The sequence below is a fragment of the Scylla paramamosain genome, chromosome 27 (assembly GCF_035594125.1).
Source record: "Scylla paramamosain isolate STU-SP2022 chromosome 27, ASM3559412v1, whole genome shotgun sequence".
NCBI classification, from domain to species: domain Eukaryota; kingdom Metazoa; phylum Arthropoda; class Malacostraca; order Decapoda; family Portunidae; genus Scylla; species Scylla paramamosain.
The window spans coordinates 4,570,001-4,582,565 of NC_087177.1; the positions used below are offsets into that span (position 1 = coordinate 4,570,001).

Genomic DNA, 12,565 nt, shown 5'->3' on the forward strand with positions numbered 1-12,565 from the left:
TGGTAATTTCGGTTAGGTTAGTGACCTTAAGGAGGGAGACCAAGGGAAAGCTCAAGCACCCTACCGTTAGGTTAGGTTAAGCTAATTGGGTTAGGTTAGGATAGCATAGAAATTTCTCGTTTTCAAAATGTCATTTCTCATCCTTAGACTTTTTCAGGAATGCAAAAAATGCTTCATTTTGGCTTTTCCCACCCAAAAAAAAACCAAGCTTCCCCACAAGGTCCCCAAGCTTGCTGGGGAAAGGGGAACAGCAAAACAAGACAGGGTGTATTGTGTTAAACTGTAAATTTACCGAATGCTGGTACGACTACTTTTGTGAACCAAGGTCAAGTTGCAGTAACCTCAGTCCTGCAGAACCCAAAGGACGGTTTCTCTCTCTCTCTCTCTCTCTCTCTCTCTCTCTCTCTCTCTCTCTCTCTCTCTCTCTCTCTCTCTCTCTCTCTCTCTCTCTCTCTCTCTGTGTGTGTGTGTGTGTGTAAAATAGATGCATGTACATATTTAGATATTCGATATATTTTGATATTTTATTAGATGGCATACACTTACATATAATGAGGATAAAGAATATAATATGTGCATATTTACAAGTCGGGGCCACTGAGCCTAAACTCTTTATTGACCTGTGGTTTTGATATTTAGTGAATCGTCAATACGAGCGGACGGGTATTTTACCTGCAGCTTATCCATTATAATAATAGATACGTTGATCTAGCAAATATAAGTAAAACAGAATTATAATAATAGTAATAATATAATGATAATAATGATCATAATATTATAGTGATAATAATGATGTAATAATAATAATAATAATAATGATAATAATAATAATAATAATAATAATAATAATAATAATAATAAATAATAATAATTATTATTATAATAATATAGTTATGATAATATAGTAATACTATAATGATAATATAATAATAAACATTATATTATTGATAAGAACAATAATATAGATAGCAGGAACATTGAGGGCATTAATTATAATAATGATAATAATAATAATAATAATAATAATAATAATAATAATAATAATAATAATAATAGCAACAATAATGCAACAATAATAACAATGGTAATAACAGTGGCAACTACATTAATAACACTAATAAAACAAAAATGTTATGGTATCAATAAAATATTAGCAGCAGTTATATTGATAGCAACAACTGCATTAATAACCACTGTGTTAATAAAACATTATATAAGTCGTAGTAACAGTAATGTATCAGTGGTAACAACAACAACAATAATAATAATAATAATAATAATAATAATAATAATAATAATAATAATAATAGTAATTTTCTGCAACACTGCAAGAATACTATAAACAGGTGATCCCAAAGCGTTTATTTTCAAGAAAATAATTTGTGAAAGAAATAGCCAGCAGACTCCAGGATTTCAGAAACTCCCCCGTATTCAAACATAATAATGAAATATAACTAACCTTTTCGTTGCTAGAGAAATATTTACTTATATCCACCTAAAACATTTTTAGACACTTATTTATGTGCTATTCTCGTAAATACTTCTATAGCTTAGAAAAAAAAAATCTTTTTTTTCTCTTTCTGTATCTATGCAAGTATTTTTTACACTGCTCTCAATGCTATCAAAGCTAGCAGTGAAAATGTTAATTAATACTCCGAAGGTTTATCCAAAGTACGCTGATAAATATGCAAAGTGTGATAAATTACGTGCACAGTTATTAGCTTCTTGGAATATAAACATTCACTTGGTAGGATATTTGTTTGTGAAGATCATGTGCTTTGTATTCTGGTAAAAACGCTTAATGTGCACTCACTTTATACCACACATTGATCATTTACGAAAAAGGCTCTCCACCGACTGTAGGATTTCAGTTTGTAGGTGGAAAGGTGATTTCACGGTGTCGTTCGTGTCGTGCGCTTGGTGATCAGCGGTTCTCGTCGTGCCCACCTGAAGTAGCAGCACCAGATAAGTCAGGATGAATCCTCCCAGCTGTAGGAAAGAACGAAAAAGATTTGAAGATAGAAAACAAACTGAGACCAATAGTAGAAATAGTAATAGTCATGATGGTTACTGACAGAAAAGGAATACATGAGCTCCTGTGCACAGTAAAAAGGTATTGTTCAGGATTAAAGATAAATCCTTGAAATGTGTTATTGTGTAGCTGAATGTCGCTCACTGCTGGACATTATCAATTGCTATCGAAAGAAATCATCAAATGTCTTGCACAAGCCAAGCCAGATCACCCAGCAATTGAGACTTTCCTCAGCTCCTGTGCACTTTCGGGCGTAATTAAGTGCAGGGTGCCAGCGGCGTTAAGTCTGTGTCTTGTTACATATTAATGTGCGACGCAGAAAATAGTGAACGCCACTGCCAAGACTCTGCAGCGGACAGGGCAACGAACACGCGATGGACAGAGGGAGGCAGCGTGTGAGGACAGGAGTCAGAGATTCGTGTTCATACGAACTTATTATATTTCTTGAAATATTATCACGTTTTGAGTTAGTTAAATCCATTGCATATGTATATATTTTTCCAAAATATGCTGGCTTCTTTTACATATTTCATCGTTCTTATAATGAGGTAGGCTAACCAAACTTTATGGAACAAAATGCGAAAAATTCTCAAAACTTGAACCCCTGAGGTAAGGAAAAGGAAAGTTACATAAAACTGAGTCGATTCAAATGGTCTTGACACTCCCTCTTGTGAAGAAGTAAGCTTACTGAAAAAGTTATGTTTATGACAGGAAGATGATAAACAAATGTAGATATGAAGTAAAGATACTGCATGATTCTAATCGCAATGGGTGAAACAACAATGAAATCATACATGGTCGATGAACAAATATGAAATGTGTACAACTTTATATGACTAAAGACTGGCGTCGTTGAAGTAATATATTAGGTATATAATAACGTTAAATGAGTAGAGACGGGTCCTGTCCTTAGCACAAGAACAAGTGTTTGGACTGCCACGTGTAAGCCTGGTCGCTTCTTGCAGCTTCCCTTATTTCTTATGTTCTTATGTTTGTGTATGTGTGTGTAATAATCAATACAAGATATAGATGTCATTAAAGAAAATCTAAGAAATTTTTGACACAAGGCTGATCAATGACTGGAAATAGGAACCCTGCAGCCTCCAAGAAGGAATACTCACGGAGAGAACGACTTTATTCCCGAGGGAGAACAGCCCGCCGACCCTGAAGTCTGGGATTCGGTTGAGCGCTTCCCGCACCAACCCCAGCTGGCAGTGAGAAAATGTCAACCTCTGTCAATTCATGTTTACTGATCCTTTTCTATTTTTCACATTACGCACTCTACTCTCACTCAGTCTAACACATTAATCAGATGAAGTGTGTCGAGGCCAAGAAAAATGTTTGTGCATGTCACAACGAAACGAACGAAAGGTATCAAAAGGATAAGGAAAACCAGTAGAAATTTAACTAAAAGGGAAATTTACCGCTAAGAAAACTTTTTAGCTAGGTACCAAATGTTCTATTTAGCTTGATGTTCTTTCGATTCTCAATTTAACTTTATATCATCAGGGTGAGGCGTGATTTGCTATCACAAAGGAGGGGAACACAGCAACACAACTCTGTATGTTTAATGTGTCTGTGACTCACTTCTTTAAAAGATATCTTGAGTATGTCAATTTTTTTTCTCCTCCAGCTCTTCTGTTTCTAAATTCTGAGGACATTAGCGAGAGATGTGATCTCCAGTAGTTTTATCACGGAATAATTATGTATGCAGAACATATCCTTCCTGCGGCAGAAACGTAAGGAATACAGAACGCAGGTCTTGTCACTAGGAATTAACTGTGCTATCCTATTTTATTCTCACAGTGCCGCCATACTGCGACATGGCTCTGGATGGATTTCACATAAATTATTCACTTATTCAATGCAAATTCTAGAAATAAAGAGAAAGTACAGAGTGGGGACACAGCGAGAATGCAGCGCCAAGGTGAGAGGAGTGGCAGATGCACTAAAGGGACAAAGTTTAATAATCTGTGGGTGGATCTGGTTGCTTAAAAGATTCCGTCTCCTTACCTAAGGGACGAGTTTGCTAATTGACTTTCCTTTTATTAACTCATTACTTATCTTTCGTTGTTCAGTCTTTTGTCTCCCATACCACTATTCGTTACTACTCTCTTTACGTTAATACGGTAATTATATTATATTTTTCCTACATTTTAATTGTATGCTGTACTGGCTTGGCGAACTTGGGAGCCATACGTCTGTCATCTCTTAGCCTGAAGTCTCTGCAGGAATAATTATGCACACAAAATACTGATTATATTTCGGACAGCAGCATCTCGCCTCCCACGCATTATGGAATACTGAGAAATGTGTGTTCAGTATTCGTCCAGGAAGTGTTCGTCCTGTTATTGATTTGGGTCGTCGCCTTGCATCGCCAGCAGTATTCACCTAGAAATATTCGTAAGTAAAGGAAAAGCAAGAAATAAGAAAAAGAATAAGAGATTCACAGGAAAGACTTCCTGTGTAACTTCATAGGTGCTTTCCATCGTTTTTTTGTCAGGCGGGAAGGCAGCCAGAAACGGAGGAATGATTTTTTCTTTCGTTTTAAATAAAGAATAAAATTTAAAAGGTTTCTCCCAAGGTTATTTATAATTCCATGATTCTTTATTATTATTCCGCATGAAATGTCTCTTGAAAGGGGGTACAAAGACGTGACGTGTCTGTAGAAAGAAAGCACAACACACCTCTATTTTTTCATCATCTGGCCCCACCACAGAATCCTCAAGAATTGCATTGCTTGTAATGAATCCTGAAGCATGAGCCGGCGGACATAACATAATAGGTGACAGTCTTGGACCGCTCAAGGATATTTGCCGTTCCAACCGGCAGCTGCATAACGCTGTGCTGCTCCGTGGAGACTTGGAATAATTCTCGGCTCCCAGGTACAATACCCAGCTGCATTCTAACCTGTCTACAAGGGGTTGTTTCATAACGGATACTGGCGCTGGCGAGAGCAAGGCATTACATTTTCTCTTTTTCGTGTTTTTGAACGTTATTTCGACTCTAGCATTGCTGTCATATTCCTCTGAAAAAAAAAAAAAAAAAAGGAAAAAAGAAAGAAAAAAAAAAAAAATATATATATAATATATTATATATATATATATATATATATATATATATATATATATATATATATATATATATATATATATATATATATATATATATATATATATATATATATATATATATATAAACTTGATCTTGTCGGATTAATTCGTATGATGGTCTAGAGGCAGAGTTATTGCGATTTATATCAACTTCTACTTTTGCGAGACAAGATCATGGCGAAATGAAAACTTCAGATGACAATGCAAACTTTTTACTTAACTCAGATTTACTGGTGTCGCAAGTTTCTCTAATCTAAATTTTGATGAAAGAGCGTGAAGTGCAGCATGAAAGAATGTAGTAGGGACAAGGTTTGGATCCCTTCACCGACTTGTTTCACTCTTGAATCAAGTCCAGCATGGTCGTATTTCTAGTCTCGCACGCTGAGATAGATATGCTGTGCGTCAGTTATATACGATTCCAGTGTATATATATATATATATATATATATATATATATATATATATATATATATATATATATATATATATATATATATATATATATATATATATATATATATATATATATATATATATATATATATATATATATATATATAAACATTTATTTTTGCAAATAAATCATGAGCTCTGTCAAATAATTCGCGCACATGCAGCATTTCACCTCATGCTGAGAAATACATTCCTGGCAGCCCCCACAGTGTTTCTGAAATTTTCTCATGCATTACTAACCTGTGCTATGAGCGAGACACACGATACTCGAAGCTGTAGAGTGTTGAGGGTCAGGTCGACGCGTTCAGCCTTCAAAGGAAGTCCAGAGTTATGTTTTGATGCTGATCTTGTGGAGGATGTTGTGGCAACAGTGTTGAACAATGTCACGGTGACACACACACACACACACACACACACACACACACACACACACACACACACACACACACACACACACACACACACACACACACACACACACTACGCTATATTTTACACTTCTACAACACACCATACTATATCTCTTTTCATCTCCCTCTTATGACTCACACTCTTGTGTATTCAGAGAGTCATACATGGCACCGTCTTGGTCAACTCATCGCAAGAGTGAAACCAAGCAAAAAAAAAAATAAATAAATAGATAAAATAAAATAAAATAAAATAAAATAAAATGAATAAATAAATAAATAAATAAAAATCAAGGAAATGGAGCTGCCTCAGCGCCTTACCTGCATCCTCAGCTCTTCCGGGGAACGACAGATCGCCAACGTCAGCAGGAGGGGCGAAAAAATACCCACAATGGCCAAAAGCGGAGTGTTCTGGACGAAATTTCCCTTGAAGCTCTCGTAGATGGAGTAGATGATGAAGATGGAAAAGGTGAACGTGGTGATGCAGAGAGGCAAGCCCATGTATGAGATCAAGTCCTCCTTGATCTCTCCCAGCTAGAGGAAATCAGAGAAAACTTCCCTTAATTGAATATTCATCTGTGTGGGTCTTGTCTGAACACTTGAACGTTAAATTAATCAAAGACTTCCAGACAGCAAAGAGCAACATGCGATGATATTAATTTGTATTTCCTTTCAAATATTAACGACAAAAAAATAGGTAATGTATATCTCTTCAATACTGTAGCACTGTTATAATTGCACTGGCCTGCCTTTCGTTATTGGCGGTTTGCTACCATTGTGCCTGTGTTTGTGTACGAGAAGTTACACACAGTTTAAAAAGTAGTAATAGCTGTTATTGGTCTAATTATAATAATAGCTCTACTATTTCCAAGAATAGTACGAATAAAACTATTAATCCAAGTAACGTGATAATGCTACTATTACTGTCGCGATTTTTATATGAGAAATGCAACGGACACTGATGACACGTCCGAATACTTCAAAGCAAGGAATTATAAGTCAGTCATTGAATTAGTCATGGTCAAGCCGTCAGTCATGATACTCACACGGAAGAAGGCTTCGCCCAGGATGTACACCTCCATAGGACACTGCCGCCTATTCTCCTCGTCCTCCTTCTCTTTCTTGTCTTCATTTAAAAGTCCATTGACTTCAGACACCTCATGACTGGAGAAGGAAAACAAAAGACCTCCCGTCTCGCTAATACCACTCATCATGCTTCTGTTACTGACGCGGGACAAAACTGTGCCCTCTCCTAAAGCGGCTGTGAGAAAGCGACTCATTTCATACCCTAAGAGTCTACTTACTGTTCTGTACAACACGACCACCAGGAATATGGACAAAGAGGCCATGTTCATCAGAAAGCAAATAGGGATGCCAATCATGATCTCCATGAGAGATGATTTAGTGTACATTAACAACTGAGAGAAAACACCCAGAAAGAAAAGAAGTGACATAGAGAGCGCGATGGGATCTGTGAGGAACATCTTAGGGCGTCTCATTTTCATTGCCTGAGATGATGGGTGTTCGCGCTGCCAATTGATGAAGAAGGAATCGAGATCGACCAGTTTGCCGCATAGGCGAGCCAGCGTGGGACTCTTGTAGCAGAGCACCATCAAGAAGTACACAGAGAGCAAAGGGACGCCCATGTTGACAATGTGCGCCACAATCCCTGCAACGTCACGTGGCTTTCCTTGGAAAACCAGGGTAAAGACGACTAAGAAAACGACGCCAGCGTGAAAGAGTCGAAGGAACCCCGCCAACAAAAGCAGCTTCCATCGTCTTGAATAAGTGGTGTTCCTGACGTCTTGCTCCAGCCAGGTGAGCATCCCAGTGATCCGCAAACCGCACAGCAAAGGCCGCAGGTAGTGCAGGTGGTCAACATAAACATCGAGAGCTTGATGGTTTCCAGTCCCTGCTGCTGTGTGCTTTGTCTCCGTGCCGCCGTTCTCCTCCTCCTCCAGTGAATACTTTCTTGCAGTACACTTATCTCCGCCTCTCCCTCCTTTTTTCAATATCTTCATGGACAAGTTCATGTTGCTGCTTGTGCCCCTGTGCTACCCTGCGGCGGCTGCGGGATGGATGCGGGACTGCAGTGGTCCTGGTGGTGGGTTATGGAATTAATAATTGATACTGCCTTCGGACGTGTTTTATTATTCACCGGTTTGTCAAATATCCGCAAGGACGTGCACAGTGGAGGGGACAAATATAAAGATTGGCTACCCGGAAGCAAAATAGAGAAATGCCCTCACGTACAAAATAAAACCCCTCATCGATCAGGGAGTAATGCTTTGTGATCGTATGTACCAGAATTGAATCCTCTTTGCCTCCCCCACGAGACGACAGGATTTCATCAGGATTTCCCATACGCTTGTCATACATGTGTGTAAAGTATCTAATATGGTGTCGGTGGTGACAGTGGGCAGAGGCTTAATGGTGATGCGTTGAAGTATTTAGCGGATGAATGCCTCACACATGCACGCGTGGCCTCAGTAACTGTGGCTTTGTTTGAGATACAAATAACCGTGAAGTGTGATTAGTGACAGGACACACACACACACACACACACACACTCTCTCTCTCTCTCTCTCTCTCTCCTCTCTCTCTCTCCTCTCCTCTCTCTCTCTCTCCTCTCTCTCTCTCCTCCTCTCTCTCTCTCTCTCCACTCTCTCTCTCTCTCTCTAAAGTGGATCTAATTAAAAATCTGTGTCTGGTATCTGGCCGGGACATCACTGTACTAGTAGCGCACAACAATTAGGAATGTGGATTAGCGGCGGGCTAGTAATGGCGGGTGCAACGAACTGGTGACGTGGCTACTTGAATGCAGGAGAGAGAGAGAGAGAGAGAGAGACCGAAGAGAGAGAGAGAGAGAGAGAGAGAGAGAGAGAGGGAGAGGACTCATGATGAGGCTGCAACTTGATTGATAATCATGACGGGCGGCAACACAAGTGAGCGTAGTCAGTAGTGAGAGTTATGAGAGTGGACTGCCTGCTGGACTTGAACTCAATCTCTTTTTCCTTCTTTTTTTTCTTTTTTTTTTTTATCCAATGCGGAAACAACTTCAGTGCAATTTTCGAAGTTGGGACCAGTTGAGCCATGAACATCCGCCTCGTCTCTTTCCTCCCAACCCTTTGACCTCCGCACAGGGTGGCAGGCTGTGCGCGAGCCCGCCTCTCAGCAGTGCTCGTAAAACACTAATAACGAGGAAAGACAAGCAGTAGAAAGTTTCGCAATGTTTACTATTTCTTGGCACACTATTGTTTCACCATTCTATACCTCTTCCCTCCCTCCTCTGAACACTCGCCGCCGGGACTCCACTCAGGGATCCCCACAACAAGCTGAGCACCAGTGTGAGGAGGGTCGGCGCGTCCCCTTTTAGCACTGGTCTCCACCAGTAAACTGCAGGTCACAGCAGCCTGCACACTTGTCACGCCCTGGTAGCCACGCCCGTTCCAGCACCACCCCAAACCCACCTCTCTCGTCCCCTCCTCTTCATGCCTAACATCGCCTCTCTTCTCGTGTTTGCTCAGGTAATGGAGCCAGACGGGTGGGGCGGACAGACCACAAGTGACTCTCTACTTGAGTATCATCAATTAATCTGCTGACCTTGACAAGTGTTTGCGCACAACATAACCACTCAGTTCTCCCTCTACACCGAGACTTCTAACAAGTGCCGTTTAAGCTTCGAGTTAGCATACTGTTCAATGTTCAGGTGACTTCCTACTATTTTCCTCGAGGCCCATCGTCACCTTGTATGTCCACAAACTGCGGGGAAATGTACTGCTTCGCCCAAATTTTTTAGGTAAATTTGTGTGTGTGTGTGTGTGTGTGTGTGTGTGCGTGTGTGTGTGTGTCCGTATCTTGTGTGTTATTTATACCATAAGAGGAGTGGGATGGAGAAGAACAAAATTGAAGAGAGAGAGGAAGGAAACGGGATGGTATGAGGTGAAAGAGAGCGAGCGAGCGAGAGAGAGAGAGAGAGAGAGAGAGAGAGAGAGAGAGAGAGAGAGAGAGAGAGAGAGAGAGAGAGAGAGAGAGAGAGGAGGCATGATAAGTGAACAAGGAAAGGGGACTGGAGGCTGAAAAGTGAATGCACATTTTTATGTGTGTGTGTGTGTGTGTGTGTGTGTGTGTGTGTGTGTGTGTGTGTGTGTGTGTGGTTTTAATCACATATTTATTACACATGTGTACATATGAATTCTCTCTCTCTCTCTCTCTCTCTCTCTCTCTCTCTCTCTCTCTCTCTCTCTCTCTCTCTCTCTCTCTCTCTCTCTCTCTCTCTCTCTCTCTCTCTCTCTCTCTCTCTCTCTCTGCCCCATGTATCGTGCTGTAAAAAATAATATAGTTTATGTATCCGCTATATTATGTGCCTTGAAATGGACGCAAACAGACTCTTAATATACAAAACATAATGTTACAGGTTCCTACTCGTTCACTGCACACACACACACACACACACACACACACACACACACACACACACACACACACACACACACACACACACACACACACACACACACACACACACACACACTTATGCTAAGGTAACATAACCCTCATCACCACTCCTCATGGTGTGTGGGTAAAGGCAGCAAGAGAAGGCTGAGTGGTGTAGGTGACGGGAGAGAGAGAGAGAGAGAGAGAGAGAGAGAGAGAGAGAGAGAAGGGGGCGGAGGAGGGATGCTGGCGGAAGCTTCGTTTTCACTCTGTTAGATTACGGAAGGTTTTCTTTTTCGTGGATTTAGTGCTGAGGAAAGGGTATAGTTTTACATCAGGAAGAAGGAAGCATATCTCAGCGCCGTGAAGAGTGACTGGAATAACTTTAGATGTATCGCTTGCTTTGCCTTTACCTTGTTACTGGTTCACCCGAGCAGATAGGAAACCCAACGCCAGGCGGGATGTAGTTGCGCGTATGTTGGTGCCACGTCGAAGCGTCCATGATTAGATAAGGAGTTTTTAATTTTAGCACCGATGAGAAGCCTTCGTACTTTTTTTTTTTTTTTTTTTTGTATGAGATTTCTGTGTCACTTGAACTCAAGGCCACTAAGTGTATTGGGTGATTCTCTCCTCTCTCTCTCTCTCTCTCTCTCTCTCTCTCTCTCTCTCTCTCTCTCTCTCTCTCTCTCTCTCTCTCTCTCTCTCTCTCTCTCTCTCTCTCTCATAATATCCGTGGTTTTATGCACTTCCATTTTTAGTTTGTATTAATTGACCTGCCCTTCCCTTCAATATTTACCTGTCTATTATATTTTTACTCTAATAGAAACAGTTCAGTGAAGGCGCACTTAGCTGTTGAATGAGGCCAGAGTACTGTGTGTTGGTTTTTTGTCTCCTACGTATATTAGTATAATCTGTTTTTTTTTTTTTCATATTTTCTCTTGACAGTAATGTGTAGATCAGCATATGGTCAGGAGAGACTTATATGTAAGACAAGATTTATATAGAAGACAAGACAGCTGGGGGACTAGTAAAACAGTAGGCGAGCATAAGAACCGAGTCTTTCCCGTGCAGACCTCAAATGTTCCGAGAAGGGAAACAAGGCTACTTAAAATACAGTACGTTGTCAGAAAACATGGCAGGAGGAAGTATAGTTATGATTTGTGAACTTTGTTGCGTGTTATTTTGCCGTCGTAAATTTTCCTGTGATATAACCGCACAGGATAAGGTTCAGAAATTATTATGGAACAGGGACGGTTAGGAAAGCCGAGAGAGAGAGAGAGAGAGAGAGAGAGAGAGAGAGAGAGAGAGAGAGAGAGAGAGAGAGAGAGAGAGAGACTGTATATATATAAGACAGGAAGACAGGAGGCGTGGCAGGTAGAAATTGCTGCGAAGAGAATTGTCATAAATTATAAAGTTGGTGGAGCATTAATTCGCGGCGTGGAGTCGGCAGTCTGGGGATGGTGTGACACGGTTGAATAATGGCGGCTACTCAAATATGAGACTTCCCTCCCTCTCGAGGATTTTGTGTCGTGTTATCATTTCCTTTTTCTATTATTATCCAATGACTACCTCTCTCCAACTCCCCAATGTTGTGTTCCTGTTTATTTATATTAGTGTGCTCCCTATCCCTTACATGTTATAACCGGTGTTCCATTATTCCTTTATTCGTGAACCACGTTGCTATCATTTAGTGTTGTGGTGTTAAATGTAAATCATATATCATCCATGCGCTCAGTCCACCTTCGTAAATGGGATATAAAAAAAATGTCCAAAATTATGTAATCTGTGTTGTACAATGGTGTGTTAGAGACAAGATTCTAAATAGGAAGACGAATTTAGTATTATATCGTGTTTGACTTCTGACCTTACTATTTATTGATAAAGAACGAGAACCGGGTAATTTTTAGTGTCATAAAAATCCAGAATTTTCCACAATGAACTAAGCAAAATGTTAACACGGTGGTGATTCTTTTCCTCTATAATGAATGGTCTTCATGCATCTCTTTCTGACATACGAGTACTTTAGCTGAATTAATAAATCGTGCTAAATCACCTGTCATGAAGATAAGAGTTCTCTACCTCGCCTCCGTCAATATTTCTGACTCGGATGTCAGATTTATGCA

At 40.0% G+C, this 12,565-nt stretch overlaps 2 protein-coding genes across 4 annotated transcripts in view; one reads left to right on the plus strand and one right to left on the minus strand.

Annotated features, from left to right (window-relative positions):
- Positions 1–1,092: 1,092 nt before the first annotated feature.
- On the minus strand, positions 1,093–8,580 carry LOC135114454 (uncharacterized). The gene is made up of 5 exons (XM_064030355.1): positions 7,052–8,580; positions 6,327–6,539; positions 5,839–5,907; positions 3,154–3,240; positions 1,093–1,989 (listed from the first exon to the last, which is right to left on the minus strand). The coding sequence occupies exons 1-5, from the start codon at positions 8,036–8,038 to the stop codon at positions 1,831–1,833; spliced, it is 1,515 nt and encodes a 504-aa protein (XP_063886425.1). The 5' UTR covers positions 8,039–8,580; the 3' UTR covers positions 1,093–1,830.
- A 1,024-nt stretch (positions 8,581–9,604) lies between these two features.
- LOC135114062 (pyrethroid hydrolase Ces2a-like) overlaps positions 9,605–12,565 on the plus strand; it is a 48,196-nt gene continuing 45,235 nt past the window's right edge. Inside the window, exon 1 of one of the 3 annotated variants that reach the window (XM_064029724.1) lies at positions 9,605–9,804. The gene's annotated coding sequence lies outside the window, so the exon portion shown is untranslated. The remainder of the gene's footprint in view (positions 9,805–12,565) is intronic. The other 2 variants (XM_064029734.1, XM_064029730.1) reach the window with 2 other exon arrangements.

Bases quoted from the DNA above. Each gene is read 5' to 3' on its own strand.
- LOC135114454 (XM_064030355.1), bottom strand. From the start codon at position 8,038: ATGAACTTGTCCATGAAGATATTGAAAAAAGGAGGGAGAGGCGGAGAT. The intron at 3,241-5,838 runs GTTAGTAATGCA...TCTCACTGCCAG, and splicing joins GTGTCTCGCTCATAGCACAG to CTGGGGTTGGTGCGGGAAGC. The intron at 1,990-3,153 runs GTGAGTATTCCT...TCTTTCCTACAG, and splicing joins GGAATAAAGTCGTTCTCTCC to CTGGGAGGATTCATCCTGAC.